Genomic DNA, 17,179 nt, shown 5'->3' with positions numbered 1-17,179 from the left:
CTTTTAAAGTATGTCCTTATAATTTTCTGAATTTCATTGATATTCATTGTTATGTCTCCCGTTTCACCTCTAATTTTATTAATTTAGGTCTTCTCTTCTGGTTACTTTAGCTAAGAGTTTGTTAGTCTTGTTTATCTTTTCAAATGCCAGCTCTTCATGTCATTGATTCTTTATATTGTCGTTCTTTTTATTTCACTAATTTCTACTCTGATTTTAATTATTTCTCACCATCTACTGCTTTGGGGTTTGGTTGGTTCTTGTTTTAGTTTTAGTTTTTGTTTTTATTTTACGTGTATGCATGTATTGCCTGCATGTAGGTAAGTGCACCCGTGTCATGCAATGCCGGCAGAGGACAGAAGAGGCTGTTGGATCCCCGGGAGCTGGAGTTACTGACAGTTATTAGCTCCCATGTGGGTGCTGGGATTTGAACCCGGGTCTTCTGAAAGAACAGCCAGTGTTCTTAACTGCCGAGCCATCTCTCCAGCCCTGATTCTTGTTTTCCTAAGGCCTTAAAAAGTATCATGAAATTGTGTTCTCTTTGATTTTTTGGTATAGGCACTTAGGGTTATAAACTTCCTCTTAGGATGACCTTCATTGTGTCCCATAGTTTTTTATATGTTGTGTTTTTATTTTCATTCCAGTCCAGGAAATTTTTATTTTCTTGTTGATTTTTTTGGTGATCCAGTCATCATTCAGTAGTGTGTTGTTTCATCTCTGTGAGCTTGTGTACTTTTTGTGGTTTCTCTTGCTATTGCTATCTAGTTTTATTTCATTGTGAGCATATACAATATAAGGTATCATTTCAATTTTCCTATATTTGTTGAGACTTGCTTTGTGTCCCAATAGGTAATCTATTTTGGAGACAGTCCCATGAGCTTCTAAGAGTAATATATGTTCTTAAGTGCTTGGGTGAACTGTTCTGTAGATGTCTGCTAATTCCTTTTGATTTATGATGTCATTTAACTTTAATGTATGCTCTTTATTTTTTTCCTGATGATCTTTAGTGAAAGAATGGTATTGAGTCACCCACTATTGCTGTGCTAGGGTTAATATGTGACTTTATATCTAGTATTATTTGTGTTATGAAATAGACAATGTCTGTTTTGGGTGTGTATATATTTAGAACTATAATATCCTCTTAATCTGTATTCCTTAATATCCCTTAATGAGTATTAAATGACCTTCTTTATCTCTTCTGATTAGTGTTGATTTGAAATCTACATTTTCAGATATTGAAATAGTTATACCTGTTTACTTCCTAGTTCCATTTGCTTTGAATACCTTTTTCCATCCTTTTACCCTAAGGTGGGGTCTCTTTGATGGTGAGGTGTGTTTCTCAGAGGCAAGCTAATCCAGTCTGCTAGTCTGCACCTTTTTGTTGAGTAACTGAGACCATTACTGTTCAGAGTTATTATTAAAAGATATGTATTAATTTCTTTCCATTTTGTAGATTTTGTGATATTTTCTTAGATATCTTTCAATTAACTCTCCTGGTATATCTTTTACCCCATGTATCCCCTGGTTTATCCTTCTCTTCAGTCAGAAATATTCCTTCCAGTATCCTCTTCAGAGCTGGTTTATTGCTCACAAATTCCTTTATTCTGCTTTTATCATGAAACGTTTTTATTTCTCCTACATATTTAATAGATAGATTTGCTGGGTAATAATACTCTGGATTGGCAGTTGTGATCTTTCAGAACTTGGAATACATATTTCTAAGCCCTTCTGACTTTAAAAGTTTCTACCAAATAATCAGCTATTATTCTGACTGGCTTGCCTTTATATGTGAGTTGGCCCTTCTCTCTTTCAGTTTTCAATACCCTTTCTTTACTCTCTGTTTTTAGTTTTTTAACTACAATAAGTCATGGGGAGTTTCTTTTCTTGCCTTGTTTATCTAGTGTTCTGTATGCCTGTTGTATCTAGATGGCTCCCCGCCCCCAGATTTGCAAATTTTTCTTCTATGATTTTATTGAAAATTTTTTCTATGCTTTTGGCCTGGGATTCTCCTTCTTCTGTGCTCACAGTCCATAGATTTGACCTGACCTGTTCAGAGTGTCCCAAGGCTCTTCTGTTTTCTGTTTATGTTTTTAAAATTTTATCATAACTGAATGATTCAATTCCTCTACCATGTCTTCAGGACCTGATATTCTATCCTCCACATGATCCATTCTGTCGGTGAGGCTTTCTGCTGAGCTTTTAACTTGACTTACTGAGTTTTTCATTTTCAGCATCATTTTAGTTTAGTTTTTCTCCAATATTTTGTTTTTATTTCAATTGATTTCCTTATTTCATTCAGCTGTTTGTGTGTGCTTTCTTGTAATACATGTTTTAGTCATCTGAACATATTTATAATCATTCTTTTGGATACTTTGTCTGGAATTTTGTTTATGTCACTCTCACTGAGGGTCATTTTTGGAAGAAACAAAGTCTTATTTTTTTCATGTTTTTGTTGCTGCACTGGAACTTGCACATCCGGAGTTAATTTTTTATTGATTTTTTTCCTTATTTTTTTCTTTCTTTCTTCTTTATTCAGATCATCTTTCTTCTTTCTGAGGAAGAATTAAGTTGTAATGGGGTTGAAATGTTTTTTTCTTCTGTGGGACTGTTGTTCAGGGACACAGACTCTATCTCTAGTCTTCCTCCAAGAGTCCACTACTGTGTGCAATAATAGTCACTATCCAGGAGTCAACACTGTGCAAATAGAGTACAGCTTCTACACAATAATCACCCCTTAAATACTAGTAGTTTTAGAGAGTACAGTGGTACTGACAGTACCACGTATACTGATATGTTATTTATTATATGCATAAATGAAAGAAAAGGAAACCAAATGGTAGGATGAGTGATAAGTATTAGGATGACAGAAGAGATGAATGGGAGAAGATTTTGTAGGTATAGAAAGGTGAGGAATGAGACTGGAGAGATGGCTCAGAGGTTAAGAGCACACTCTGATCTTGCAGAGGTCCCAGATTCAAGTCCCAGTACCCACATGGCAGCTTATAACCATCTTAACTCAAGTTCCAAGGGTTCTGATACTCAGTCCTGTCTTCCAAGGGTGTCAGGCACATACAAGGCACACTACAACAGAATTGCCAGTAGTTACATGAGAAAATAGCCAATTATGAAGAGAATCTAACCTATTAAAGCCTTAGGAAAAAAATACAAACACAAAATATCTGAAGTCAAAAGAAAGTAGCCAAATTGCACATACAAACAGATAAGCCCACAGCCACACTTATTCCTACACCCACACCCATACACAAGCACAAAGATTGTTGTGGCATTTTTATGTGATGCCACATTACAGTGATACCTGAATAAAGAGAGCCTGACCCAGCATCCATTTCAGCTAAGAGGGACCCAAACTAAATACCTGTTCCTTCAGATTTCTCTTGGAACTGTGCTTTAGAACAAGGGCTCCCTCTTTGTTTCATTAAAACAGTCTTCAGCATGAAATGGGGAAGGAAAACACTGAAGGATTTGTGTCAGGAAATTTTCCCTTTCTGACCCCTACTGACCTAGAATAGCACACACAACCACAAACAGACATTATCAATTTAATCTCTGTTGTTTGCAACACAAGTGGGATAATCTTCACTGCTTCCAACAAACAGGTAAAACACACACACACTCACACATTATTTTGGGTCAAGGAAGGCTCATCAAGGATTAAGACTATATGTCCAGGTCACAAGAGGAATACAAGGCTCAGTGAGATTATCTACATTATAAACGAGCTAAAATAAGATTAACTCTTTGGTTGTAAGTTTAAGTAAAAGTCATTTGTCCAGAGAATGTCCATATTGTAAACATCATTACCATGGGCTGTAATCTGAATTAGATGTTGGTCCAAATTTACCCTCAGTGGGGTGTCATAATTCCTCCAAGGTGATTTGCCCTTTGTAGTGATTTTCTCAGGTAAGGAGAAGAGTAGCAGCTCACTGACATAATCAAATTAAGCCTGTGTCCTTGGTGTGCCAGCAAAGCATGAGTTCTTCAGCTGTTGTAGGTTGGCCTGGTTCAGGTCTGTACACCACCTCTTAGGGCCTGAAGCACCTTGCTAACTTACCCCTGGGCTGGTCACCACCGCCAGTGCTTCTGCTGCTCTATTCTGTGGGTCTTCATAGGCCTGAACGTCCTACCCTGAGTCAACTCCAGCCTGCTCCCTGCCTGAAAAGCCTCTGCCATGTATTGTAAGCCCCTCAACCCCTGGGCACTCCACCCTGGATCAGTTCTGACATGTTCTCTCCATTGATCATTTTTACCCCCCAAAAAAAACTTTTGAAAGCTTCATCTGGCATTTTACCCATTTCAGTGTCTTTGAGTCTGCAGCTGAGAAGCTGTGGTCCCTTGGAAGAGTCATGTTGCCTTCTTCCCATGTTTCTTGTATTTCCATGTTGTGATTTGTGCCTCTGTCAGTTTGTGTATCTCTTCTGAGTTTGGGGGAATTATTATTATTATTGAGTAGCCTACTCATGAAGGCTCAGCCGCTGGTACCACTCAATGAGGAAGAAGCAGACCATATAAGATACGGAAATGCGTTTAAAATCAATTACAGCCCACTACCACATCACCAGTGATCATGAACTGAAAGTGGGCTATGAAGTGAAAGGTTAGGATAACCTTGAGATAGTAAAGATGAAGGAAGGCAGCAGGGAGAGGGGAGAAGCAGAGCAGAAGCACGGTCAGATTAAAGACACAGGGGAAAGAGTGAGTGACTAGCAAAAAGAAAAACAGAAATGATTTCCTAATAATTAAAAGTTTAAAAGCAAAATTCAATAAATGTAAGAAAGGGAATAAAAAATAAAAACACCAGGGTGTTTTTAAAATAGGATAATGACAACATGCTGCCAATGTAGTACTTTAAAAAACAATATGATCATGGAAAACACTATCAATGTAAAGTGGAAAACAAGGAAACATAGGGACAAAAAGGAAAAAAGAAAAGAAAAAAATCATCCAGTAATGGAAACTGCATAAACAAAGCTCCATGACTGTATGAAGGAGAATCAAACAAAAACAAAAACTTTTCATGACACAATAAATAAATCATAAAAGTGTAATGTTAAGGAAAAATCATAAGCATCAAAATCTTTTAAAAAGATGAAATTTTGGAGCAGTTTCTTTCTAGTTTCTTGGGAACTGGAGACTGCCAGTTGTGTGCATGAGGGAGGGTTAGCTGGACTTGGAGGACAAGTGTCTGGCACCTGCCTGAGTTGTCTTTGCCTTGCTAATTTCCTTCTTTGTAAACCATGGCCCTCTGCTGGCCACACTTAGCTCTGTAGTCTGTGGGCTGGGTGGGTTCTGTCCCATTCCAGAGACTCTCCAGATGGTTCCCTCTGTGGTGTCTAATGTTCTAGCCAAAGGCACTTCCTAAATGCACTGGGGACCTTGGGAAACAAGCAATTAGTTTAGACAGAGAACATGTCTTCCTACCTTCCAGACCTCTTTGAGTATTAATCACCCTGGTAGAGGGACACAGCTGTGGACATCAACACCCCCCTCCGGAACGTCACAGCTGGAGACGTTGGTCCACCACTAACCTGGGGTCAGGGCTCTCAAACTCCAGGGTTGTTGGTGGTTGATGAGACCTTCCTCTCTGCACTTTCCAGCCTGCACTGAACCACCTGATGGACGCACTCTTGTCAACGTCCAGCCCTCCTACTTCTCACGACTGCCCCCTGGGCCTTCCCTCAGGCTGTAGCAGGCCAAATTGAGGTTCCCTGTCCTGTGGTTGTTCCCTGTTTTCAGGCCCCTAAATCATATAGAGTGACCCAGTATAGTTTCTCTCTGCCACTGACCCATCTACCCTGGAAGAATCTCTATCTCACTAAAATCTGCAGCTTGGGTTTGAGGTTTGTAAGGGCCATGGGCTTGTCCTGAGGACAGGACTGCTTCTTTCCTCTGGCTGACCTTTTGGCTATGGTTCTGTTTCCCCTGCCCACGCCAGGTGCTCTTACCTCTTACCTCTCTGTGTTGCCCACCTCTTTTTCCTGCCTCCCCCCTTTTTTGGTCTTTTTGAGACAGGGTCTCCCTGTAGCCCCAGCTGGCCTGGAACTCACTATGTAGACCAGGCTGGTCTTGAACTCACAGAGGTTCTCTTGCCTCTGCCTCCCAAGTGATAGGATTGAAGGCGTGCGCCACCACGCCTGGCTTTTTCCTGTTCCTTTGTGGATTGCCAAAGCTCTTCCCTTCATTCAGTCTTAGAAATACTCTATTTTTTCTCATTCTGACTCTACTGGCTCACAGAGTCAGCCTCTAGCCTGCCATCTTACCAGGAAGTTCTTCTCTAAAACCAGGTTGGCATCTCTCTCCCTCTGTGCCCCTTTCAAGGTCCAACTGAAAGAAAAGTCAGGAAGCAGTGAGGGAAACAGCAGGCTGTGTAACGTGGCTTCCCAATGACAAACTTACATCCATAGACAGGACAATCCACAGGGCTGCCGAGCCCAGAATTCAGCCTCAGGAAAGAGATGCTGCTATGAGGGGTCGGAGAGATGACTCAGTAGTTAAGAGCACTGGCTGCTCTTATAAAGGACCTGAATTCTGTTCCAGCACCCACATGGCAGCTAACATCCATAACTCCAGTTCCAGGGATCCAGTGCCCTCTTCTGGCCTCCATGGGCACTGCATACACAGTATACTTGAGATACATGCAGGCAAAACATTCATATACATAGAAAAATTAATCAAAAATATTTTTAAAAGAGATGCTGCCATGAGCCTTAAGCCCAGCCCATGCCCTTGACATCTGTCTACACTACCTGTGACCCTAATTATACAGGTTAAGTTCAGCAGTTACAGCAGCAGCCTTGAAGGAAAGAGAAGTTAAAGAGTGCCTTACTTAGTCTAAGACGGGGGTCAGGAGAGAGGAAGTGTCCCATTCTTCCTTGGGAAGATTTTAGCCAACTGTATTCACTGTTTCTAGCCCCAACGGCACCTCACCATCCCACACAAAGCCTAGACTCTCACGGCCTGCAGAACCCAATATGGCAACCATATTGGCAATCTAAGTTTAAATCAATGTGGGTTAAGATTAATTAATATGCAAATAATCAGTTTGTCAGTCCTACATTTCTAGTGCTGAGCTGACCATGTAGGCAGGGCAAGTCTAGACCCGGCAGCTGGTCCTAAAGTCAGGCAGTACCCACAAGGCCACACGGCTTGTTGAAATTTGAGCTGATTCTACCCGTGAACATCAGTAAGAGGGGCTGCTGGTCAGGGAAGAATGAGGTGTGTGGGAGAGGCAGAGCTGTGACTATCAGACAAGGGTGTTGAGGAGGCAGGCAGCCCATACCACTTCACCCCAGCCTTCTCTCTTTTGCTTTCAGAAGCGAGTTTTGTTCTTAACCAATGACTATTTCTTCACGGACATCAGTGACACACCTTTCAGGTAAGGGGCTAATGCCTCACAAGCCAGGTCCAAGGACAGGGCACAAATACCAACAGCTTAAGGTGGGACTAGACTGGGGAATGGATTCCCTCTTACAGAGTGGTTCTGGACTAAGAGCAAAAGGTCCTGGTCAGCTGGTATTCAAGAAATGAGTCTAGACAGGTTTTGCCAATGTGGCTGAATGTCTGGTTCTGCAACCAAATTCCTGGTTTGAATCCCAGCTCCGTCACTTACAGGCTATGTGACCTCAGTCGGGGCACTCGATCTCTCTGATGCCTCATCAGTAAAATGGGGATAGTAATAGCAGCCACTCTTGGCTGTGTTATAAGGAAGACATGCCACAATCTACATAGATATCGAGGCAGGGCCTGGTAGGACAAATGGCTCAAAGTACAATAGTTCTTAGCTTCCCTCCCTCATTTCCCAGTAGAACTTGGGCCTCCTGCTCTGACCACCCATTTGAATATCAGAGAACTCAAAATTACCAACTCCTGGGCCTATGCAAACAAACTACATTAGAATTCTGGGCGTAAACTGGGCATGGGGGCACACACCTTTGATCCCAGGCCTGGGAAGGCAGAATCAGGCAGAGCTCTGTATCATCAAGGCCAGCCTGGTCTACATAGCGAGTTCCAGGCCAGCTGGGGCTACAGGGAGACCCTGTCTCAAAGAATCCAAAACAAACAAACAAACAAAAAAGAATTCTAGAGGCAGAGGCCAAGTGCTACACATTTTAATGCTCCCTAGGTCTAAATCTAATGCTCTATCAGCAGAGGGAGGTGCAATAGGAAAGGAACATTTTACAGGGGACCCTAAGGTCCCTGTCCATTTCAGATAGTCCCTGGGGGCCCAGGACCCACCTTAAGTAACATGGGAGCTGGGGGGTCTTAGGAAGAAATAAAACCAATTAGTAGTGCTGTCCCAGTTCTCAAGGAGACAATTCTGTGAGGCCAGGGCCAAGGATGGGAGCTGGCAGCCTACGCCATTGCCATGTATCTAAAACCCCTGGCATAGTGAGGTCTAGCAGCTGGAGAGCATGTGACCAGTGTGCAAACAAGTGCCTTCTCTCCCCAGCTTGGGAGTGGTGCTGGCCAGGGGCCACGGAGAGCATGTCCTTCTAGGAAACACATCTGTGGAGGAAGGTGAGTTCAGACCACATGCTGACAGATGGGGTGGTATGTGATAGGGGACGCTGAGCAGGGTTGACCCAGCGCAGAGTCAAGATGAGCATTCTGCTACCCCAGCTTGGCCCCAGAGAAGAGGGCCATCCTGGGAGTGTGTTTCGATGAACAGAGCTGCATTTTCCCTGTAGTGGACTATGCTGAGGGAGAAGAGAGAAGGTGGGAAAAGTGAGGGACCAAGCCTGGTGGGAGACCCACATCTGTACCATATGCCTTTGGAGAATAATTCAAAGCCAACTTGGCAACACAGCAGGACCATGTCTAAAAAAAAAGAAGGATGTACAAGTGTGTATCTCTTTGTTGAGTCTGATAATAACAAAGTCCCACACAGTAGTGGCTTTACCCCAAAATCCTCAGCTGGAGGCCAGACGTCTGACTCCAGACCCTGGGCAGGATAAGCTGCTGCCCACAAGGCAGGCAGGAAAGGAAGCATCCTGGCCTCTCCCAGCTCCTGGGAGACAGCTCCCCTGCTCCCATCCCTACTATGGCTTGTCTGCTCCACAGGGGCTCCTCCCTTAGCCGACTGTGTCTTGTAAGGATACCAGTCCCATGAGAGCAGCCCCTGATAGATTTTTTTGGAAAATAAAAGGAAAGATAGAAGAGTAGGAGACAAGAAACCAGAGCCAGACCTGCAACAGGCAAGGAATAGATCTTCCTTTATTCAAAGACGATACAGTGAGAGATAGAGGCTGTCCGCAGGAACCAAGCATCTACAACTAGACAAAGAAAACGGGGTTTTTATATGGGGGTTGTGAGACACAGCTGTACTTTGTGGGGAGTTGAATTAGTGCCTGGGTTTGGTGTCCTTGAGGGTCTCTTTTCTCAGACAGGCGGGTGAGTTTTCTATGGCACCAAAGGAGACAGGTGGGCTCCACAAACAGTCTCTCTCAGTCCCGGGAATGACCAGTTGATAAGGCTTGAGCAAGGCCAGGCTTGGACAAGGTCAGGCTGCCAATTAAGGGCCAGTTAGCCACTTTAAGGGATTTATGGCTTTCCCTAATGAGGCTTGTGGCTCTTCTGCAATTTATACATTCTATCAGCCCCCCTCCCCCAATGATTTCAGCTTGGCTTGATTACATCTGCCAGCACCCTAGCCCCAGACCAGAACTTTCAGAGATCAGGACTAAAGCAGATATTTTGAGGGGACAGGAAGCTTATGAGACTTAATCTGGGAGAGATGGCAGGAAACTGCCAGGTAGGGTGACAGAGAAGGACTCCTCCCCCATCCCAGCCACCCATGACCCCAGCTGCCTGGGTACCTTGAGGACCAGGGTGCCTTCCATAGTGTGAAAGATGGGACATCCCACGTCTGTGCATTCTTTTCTCACCCCTAGGATGCATCTTGCCACCCCATCATTCTCCATCACACTCTAGTCATTGTCCCCTCATCCCTGGACAATCACAGCAGTCTCCAACTGCTCACTCTCTCCTTTTCTTCCTCTGACCCTCCGTCTCAAAATCTTTCTAGAAATACCTGGTCATACCCACAGCCTCCTATCTTTCACTCCTACATCACTAAGCCCCAAGGCTTCCCTGAAGATCCCTTCTCTCAGTGAAGCTCCAGTTCACGCCAGCTCTCTCCAGCTGCCCCAGACAGTCCTGCCCTGCCCCCAGCAGTGTGCAGCCCCTGAAAAGGCCTTCCACAGCACCAGTCCCTGATGTTGGAGATCCCTCCCTCCATCCTCATAGTCCCCATGCCATCAAACACCCTTCAGCGAGCCTCTTCTTTCCTGTTCCCTTCTTCCTTGGCCCAAATCATCCCATGTCTTAATATTGTAAGGTACAGAGGGTGCTATCTACAACTCACTTGTGAGTTGTATAGTCCCTGGACCTCTGGGGGCAAAGGAGCTACCCTTTAACCACCTCAGTTGTTTACTGTCCTTTCCTACAGTTTCACATAGGCTTCGTTGAGCACCTACTTAGGTTTGAGCACTGAGCTGCCAGGAGGGCAGCTGTTCATTCAGTCATTAACCAGCCACTAAGTACACAGCATAAGCTCAGAGCTATGTGAGTCTCCAGAGCCAACTAGGCAGGCACAGCCCACCCTGGACTCATCATGTAAAATAGAGCAAAAGAAAGTAAAATCACTGGTTTCAAAGTGTTATCTCCTTGGAGGTAAGTGCTAAGAGTGTAGCGCTGTGTGAGGCACTGGTGTCTAGTGAGGCATCAGGCTGTGCCCATAACTAAAATCCAGGCCAAAAGGAGGGGGTAACGCGAGAGCTAAAGGAGGAGGTAAAGGAGACCTCTGGCCAGGTAAATGGCTCCTGGAGGAGGTGGCATTCATCCTGGCCTTGAGAAATTAGGAGACCTGTAATGCCAGTTATTTGGGAGACAGTAGGATTTCAAGTTCAAGACCAGCCTGAGCAACTTAGTGAGGCTGCATCTCAAAGAAAAAAGGAAAAAACAGGACGAGGATATAGAGTTCTTGCTTAGTCTGTGTGACACTCTAGGTTCAATCCCTAGTACTTGGGGAGGGCAGGGACTAAGTTGGTGGGAAGAGAAAGGACCTGGGGTACGGAGCAAGGTGGGTAAAGGCATGCTCTTGCAAGCCCTCCCAGCATCCAGCCCTTCCTGAAGAGCTTACTACAGCTTTTCTAGACCTAGGGGTGTACCTACAGCCATCCTGAGTGCAGACTCTGGTTTCAGGCCTACACGACTTGCTACATCCAGATCTAATGCTGGCCAGCGACTGGTAAGCAGGAGGTAAGGGTAGGAGGGAGAAAGATGGAGCTGTGAGATAACACGGGCTCTCTGGGCTTCCAGGATCTACTACCTCACAGATATCGACCCAGATCACTGGAAGCTCAGCCAGCTGGAGGCTGTGGTCCACTTCCTGACAGGGACTGATCCAGATCTGGAGTGTGAGTGTCAGCCACCCGTTCCTGAGAGCTTGTCCTCTGGGCCCCAGCAGCTCAGGGCTTTGCAGGACCGGGGAATGCCATCAACCCACCTTGAGATCACAACGTTGTTTTCAAGGGAGAACAGGAAGAGCCCCAAAGCAACAAGTGGAGCTGGCTTTGGCAGTGGGCCATGTTGGAGTGTGAACACTCTGGGAACTGGAGGGCTACATGAGGGACCAGGGTCCTCTTAAGCCTCTTTCAACCTGCCTGCCTATCAGATCTGTCCCTACCACCACCTTGCAGTGGGCAAGGAGCGGAGAGTGAGCCTTGAAGTCCTCAACTCCTCAGGGGACAGTGTTTGGCCAGGCAGGCTCTTCAAGCCTGTGGTGGGAGTTTTTCCAAGCCTGGGCACTCATGCTTTTGGCCAGTTCACTGGGCCATGCCCTTAGCAAGCCCCTTCCTTCTTTTCAGTCATCCTGCTACATACATGTTCTCCTCACGAAATGATTATCTCCAAGCCAGCCTACCAGGGCATTCATCCAAACGTCCATCCATCCATCCATCCACCCACAAGGCTGAAGTGAACACATACTTGCACCAGACCTGGAGCAAGTATGGAGATACAGACAACCCAGATGAGGCCTGCTCCTTGTGGAGCTGGCAATTCTGAGGGGAAACCAGGCAGCAAGCAAGGGTGCCCAGATATGCAATGTCACAGCCATGACAGGTGCCATGAACACAATACTGGGTTAGGGGTGATGGAGTCGAGACAGCTAAGGATGAAAAATGAGCCCCAGGTGGCTTAATGGGATCTTCTTTGAGGGTGAGGAACATATTTTGGAAGTAGACAGAGGTGGGTTACACAGCATTGTCCATGTAGTAAATGGCATTGAACTGAGTAAGTCAGTTTTGTGCTATGCGGATATCGTTTCAATAAAAATAAATTTTTAAGAGAGAGAGGAGAGTGTGTAGAGTGGAACGAAAGCAGCAGACTGGGGAGCAGCAGGCCCTGTGGCACTGAGGGGAGGAGCTTTCAGTCAGGTCAGACTCACAGCACCCACAGGGAGCAGAGGATGGGGACGGAGATAGCCAGGCTGGGCAGTTCCGGGCTAGCTCAAAAGAACATCTGAATTTCACAGTGTTAGAGCTGGAAGAGTGGGCAATAGCAATTGCTTCTGCTCACATATCTTTGAGGTTGAGGACTCGAGGGTTGAACATTAAGAGGTAACATCCTCCAGCCCACACTGATGGCTTTGACCCGAGAGGCACCTGCATGAGGTTCATCTTGCTACTGAACTTCCATAGGGTAGGACCTGTGTTGTGTTCTTTTTCACCTTTTTTTTAAGACAAGGTTTCATGTATCCCAGGTTAGCCTTGAATATAGCCAAGGATTACTTTGAGCTTCTGATCCTCCTCTCTCTAACTCCAAGTGCTAGAATTCCAGGTTTAAATCACCACAACTGAGCTTCATCCCTGGCCCCCAGGACCTGTGTTCTTAATGGGGGGGGGTACGTGACTAATTCTTGTGACTTTACCCCCAGGTGATGAAGAGCTGGTGTGTGAGGTACTGTTTGACACGGTGGTGACAGCCCCCATGGAAGCCCACTGGACAGCACTGGCACTCAACAACTCAGAGTACGTAATGAGGGCCCAAGGCTTTGGCAGGGGAGACAGCAAGCACACTCGCCCAACAGCCCTTCTCTGGCTGAATCAGGCCCCTAGGGAAGCCACCAACTCGTCAGAGAGAGCCATGATGAGGACAGAAACACATGAATGGGGTGGAACAGGGTGACAGCAGCCTTCACCTCAACCCCAGTAAAGCAGGACTCCCATTCTACAGTTTCTGCCAGCTCCTCACTTGACAACAGCTGCCAAGTGCTCCCCCAGGTGCAAGCCCAAGTCTCCACCCCAGTCCTAGTCCAAGGACCCAGGGCTGGATTGGTTGCCGGGTTGGTCTCTGGCCAAGAGAGCCCACTACTCAAAAAGTACCCTGGTGAGCTCAGGGCAGACAAGTGGAAATTTGTTTCCAGCTGCCAAGGAAGGATACGGATGACCTTGACCTCAGTGCTTCCCAAACCCCTAGATTTCCTTACTCCCTCATTGGCCTTTTCTTGCTGACATTGTTTGGTGGCATTTGAATGGTATGAGAGTTAGGGGACACAGTATGATATTAATGAGGTGATTATACAGGGGACTATATCTTGCTTCTGAATAGGAGAATCCAAAATCATAGATGTCAATCAAACCTCCCCTAAGCACTAAACAAGTTCATTCCTGCTCCCCAACAAAACACCAGAGCTCTGTAGGAACAACTGCCTATTTTAAAAAGTACAATGTGTATTGTGGTGTGTCAGATGTTGCCATTTCTCCCCTACAGGGGTGAGAACATGGTGTTTGTGTGTTTATGTTCCATATGTACATATGATATCCATGGACAGTGATTTAGGAAGGGTTCTCATTGTTCATTTTTAGTTAGAAAAATAGGTAGCTAAGAGAGGGTGAACTATATAACTTTTAAATTTATTTTTATTGAATTTTTGTGTATTTCATATACAGCATCTTAATCATCTTTATCCCTCCTTGTCCATTAGCACCATACATGAATGTATAAGTTTTGATACAATTGTGAACCATGTAAATATAGATCTACAAACAAACCTAAAATAAAGAATCTATAGGGTCAAGCACCAGCCTAAGCACATAGTGCATTGAGAATCAAATGCTCTTGACCAGGAACTGTACTACAGAAAAAGGCCTGGAAGGGGTGTTAGGGAAATTGATAAAGTGCTTGCCACATAAGAATGAGGACTTAAGCTCAGAGCCCCAGAACCCACATAAAAGCTAGGCACAGCAATGAATGCAATTCTGTAATCCCAGTGCTGGGTATGCAGAGAAGGGCAGATGCTTAGAGCTCACTGGCCAGCCAACCCAGCTGAATCATGAGCTCCAGAGTCAGCAAGAGACCCTTTCTCAAGAAATAAGGAGATGGGCCTTGACACATGGCTCAGCAGTTAGGAACACTTTCTGCTCTTGCAGAGGACCCAGGTTTGGTTTCCAGCAGCCACATGGCAGCTAACAAGCATCTGTAACTCTGGTTCCAGGGGATCCAGTGCTCTCTTCTGACTACCGCAGGGGTTGTGTGACATGACTGCACTCACATGCGGACAAAACACTCATACACATTAAAGAAAACTATATATACAAAGAAAATTATAGTTGGGCCTAGGCATAGGTCTGTGATCCTCATTACATAGGAAGCTCAGACAGGAAGATCGCAAGTTCCAGGCCTACCTGGGCTACTGGGCGACTCTGCCCTAAAAAGTGAAAAAGATTGGGATACAGCTGAGTGGTAGCAGGTATGAGGTCCTAGATTTAATCCTGAGGGAGGGGAGAGAAAGAGAGAGAGAGAGATTATGAAACAGTCCTATAAGACATAAAAGCAGACCTGAACTGAACACATGGAAAAACACACGGTGTTTCTGAGTAGGAGGGCACACACGGCGGAGACAGCAATCCTCCCTAAGCGCATTTATAAACCTGCTGCAGCCTCGAAGGGAATGCCATCCACGTTTGTCTGCATCTAGATGACTGACTGACTGTAAAGTTCATCGGAAGAACAAGAAGGAATAGCCAAAAGTCTCAACGTAGTGGAGACCCTGCATCTAAGACATGACCAAGCCTCTATCCACTCTGAAGTATAGTGCTGGTTCAGGGAAAGGCAGCCAGGCCCGGGGCACAGAGGAGAAACAGGGCAGATATCGCTCTGTGTGTGGTTGGCACAAAGCACTGTGCCACCACACTGAGGGGAGATGGGCTTAATGGCTGGCACAGAAGCCAGTGGGAATAGCATACCTGGGCTCTTTTCTCATAGCCACACCTGGCTAAAGTCCAAGTGCTTCAGAGAGTCAGATACACACAAAAGAAGCCATGTAAGTACAAAAGGAAACTGTGATCCATTTGCTCTGACACCTGGGAGTCAGCAAGCTTTTCCTAACATTGACTCAAAACAGAACTGACTAGTAAATTCAACAACGTGAAAATGTTTGTACGAGCAAGGTGAAAGGAACGGATGAGCTAGAAAGCTGTTCACAACCACAAAACAGGTGAAGGTCACCGTCTCTGCCACTATAGCATAAAGAAATAGAGAACTTCAGGAACAACAACAAAAAAAATGACAGAACAGCACTATACAGAAAAGGTGGTCAAGAAGAAATCACAGTCCTTAAGTGTGTGGAAATACTCAACCCAGCTCATAATAAAAAATAATTAATAATAATAATAATAAGTTGGGCATGATGGCACACATCTTTAATCCCAGCACTCGGGAGACAGAGGTGGCAGATCTCTGTGAGTTTGAGGCCAGCCTGGTCTATATAGTGAGTGCCAGGTCAGTCAAGGCTACATAGCAAAACCTTGTCTCAAAAAATAAAAACAGAAAGAAAAAAATAGGTGTTGTCTTTGTTTCTTCATTGCTGTGACAAAATACTCTGACCAATACCAACTTGGGGAGGAAAGGGTTTATTTAGGTTACATATCTTGGGTCATGGTTCATCCGGGAGCCCAAGGTAGGAACTCAGGGCAGGAACCTGGATGCAGGAGCTGGAGCACAGGCCATGGAGGAACACTGCTCATTGGCTTACTCCCATGGCCCCTGCTCAGCCTGCTTTCTTATGCAACACAGGCCCAACTGCCCAGGGCTGGCAGCACCCACAGTGGGATGGGCCCCTTCACATCACTCAACAATCAAGAAGGTTCCCCATGGACATAGCCACAGGCCAGTCCAATGAAGGCAATTCCCCAATTGAGACTCCCTCAACCCAGGTGTGTCAAGTTGACACTAAAGCTATCCAGCACAATTGACCCCTTGTCAACTTGACAAACACATCACTGTTAAAACCATCACCTTTCCAATTCTTGTCCCCAAGATATGATATTAACATTAATTCACAACATAAGACAGTACAACCTTAAAAACCCCACAGTCCTGAAAAAATCCAAACACTTAAAAGTTCATGGTCTCTTTTAAAAGTCTCTTAACTGTGGGCTTCTGTAAAATCCAAAACAAGTACTGTCTTATTTCAAAGGGAAGAATCGGGCACACCTAAGTAAAACCAAAGTCCAGCCAAGTAGCTCAAGGCTGGACATCTGGGATTCACTGACAATCTTCTGGCCTCCAAAGGGTTCTGGCAGCTCCACTGCTCTGACTCTGCAGTCCACAACACACACAGCTCACTTGTAGACCCAGGCCAGCTCCATTCCACACCTACTGCAGTCCTTGGAGGTCATCTCACAGTCCTGGCATCTCCAAAAAGCTGGGGTCTCCACTGAAACTGAGGCTACACTTTCACCAATGGCTTCCTCTTGCCTCTCCGGGTGCAAAGCCTCAGATTCTCTCCATGACCCCTTCAATCCTGGGGTCTTAACTGCAACTGAAGCTGCACTTTTATGTATGGCCTTTCCTGGCCTCTGCGTGTCAAGACTCAGCTGCTCTCTGTGACCCCTTCATGCATTCAACACCAGAACCATGCAGGAGACTCTTACACACTACCAAGTCCTGCTTCCAGCTTGAGATAGAGGCTCGGGTCCCCTCTGTGTGCTGACCCTGAGGAAATACCTCCCAGAAGACTTCACCTCAGTGATGCTGGTCTCTTGTTACTTATAGCTGATTTTTCAGCCCCAGGTAACCAGCATCAGTTGTCCCAGTAAAGCAAAGGTTTTGCTTCAGGTTCTGGTCTCTTCTTAATCACAGCTGATTCTTCAGCCCCAGC

The 17,179-nt window shown here is 45.4% G+C and overlaps 1 protein-coding gene across 1 annotated transcript in view; it reads left to right on the top strand.

Annotated features, from left to right (window-relative positions):
* Positions 1-17,179, top strand: part of LOC103739384 (voltage-dependent calcium channel subunit alpha-2/delta-4) — a 66,050-nt gene that overhangs the window by 42,118 nt on the left and 6,753 nt on the right. The window contains 5 exon segments of the mRNA XM_029566809.1: positions 7,329-7,390; positions 8,465-8,532; positions 11,218-11,263; positions 11,335-11,432; positions 12,953-13,046. Of these exon segments, the coding sequence (XP_029422669.1) occupies positions 7,329-7,390; positions 8,465-8,532; positions 11,218-11,263; positions 11,335-11,432; positions 12,953-13,046 (368 nt within the window).

The sequence above is a fragment of the Nannospalax galili genome, unplaced genomic scaffold (genome assembly GCF_000622305.1).
Source record: "Nannospalax galili isolate Female #2095 unplaced genomic scaffold, S.galili_v1.0 scaffold199, whole genome shotgun sequence".
Classification (NCBI taxonomy): domain Eukaryota; kingdom Metazoa; phylum Chordata; class Mammalia; order Rodentia; family Spalacidae; genus Nannospalax; species Nannospalax galili.
Note: the sequence above shows the minus strand (reverse complement) of the source record. Positions and strands in the feature narration are given on the sequence as shown.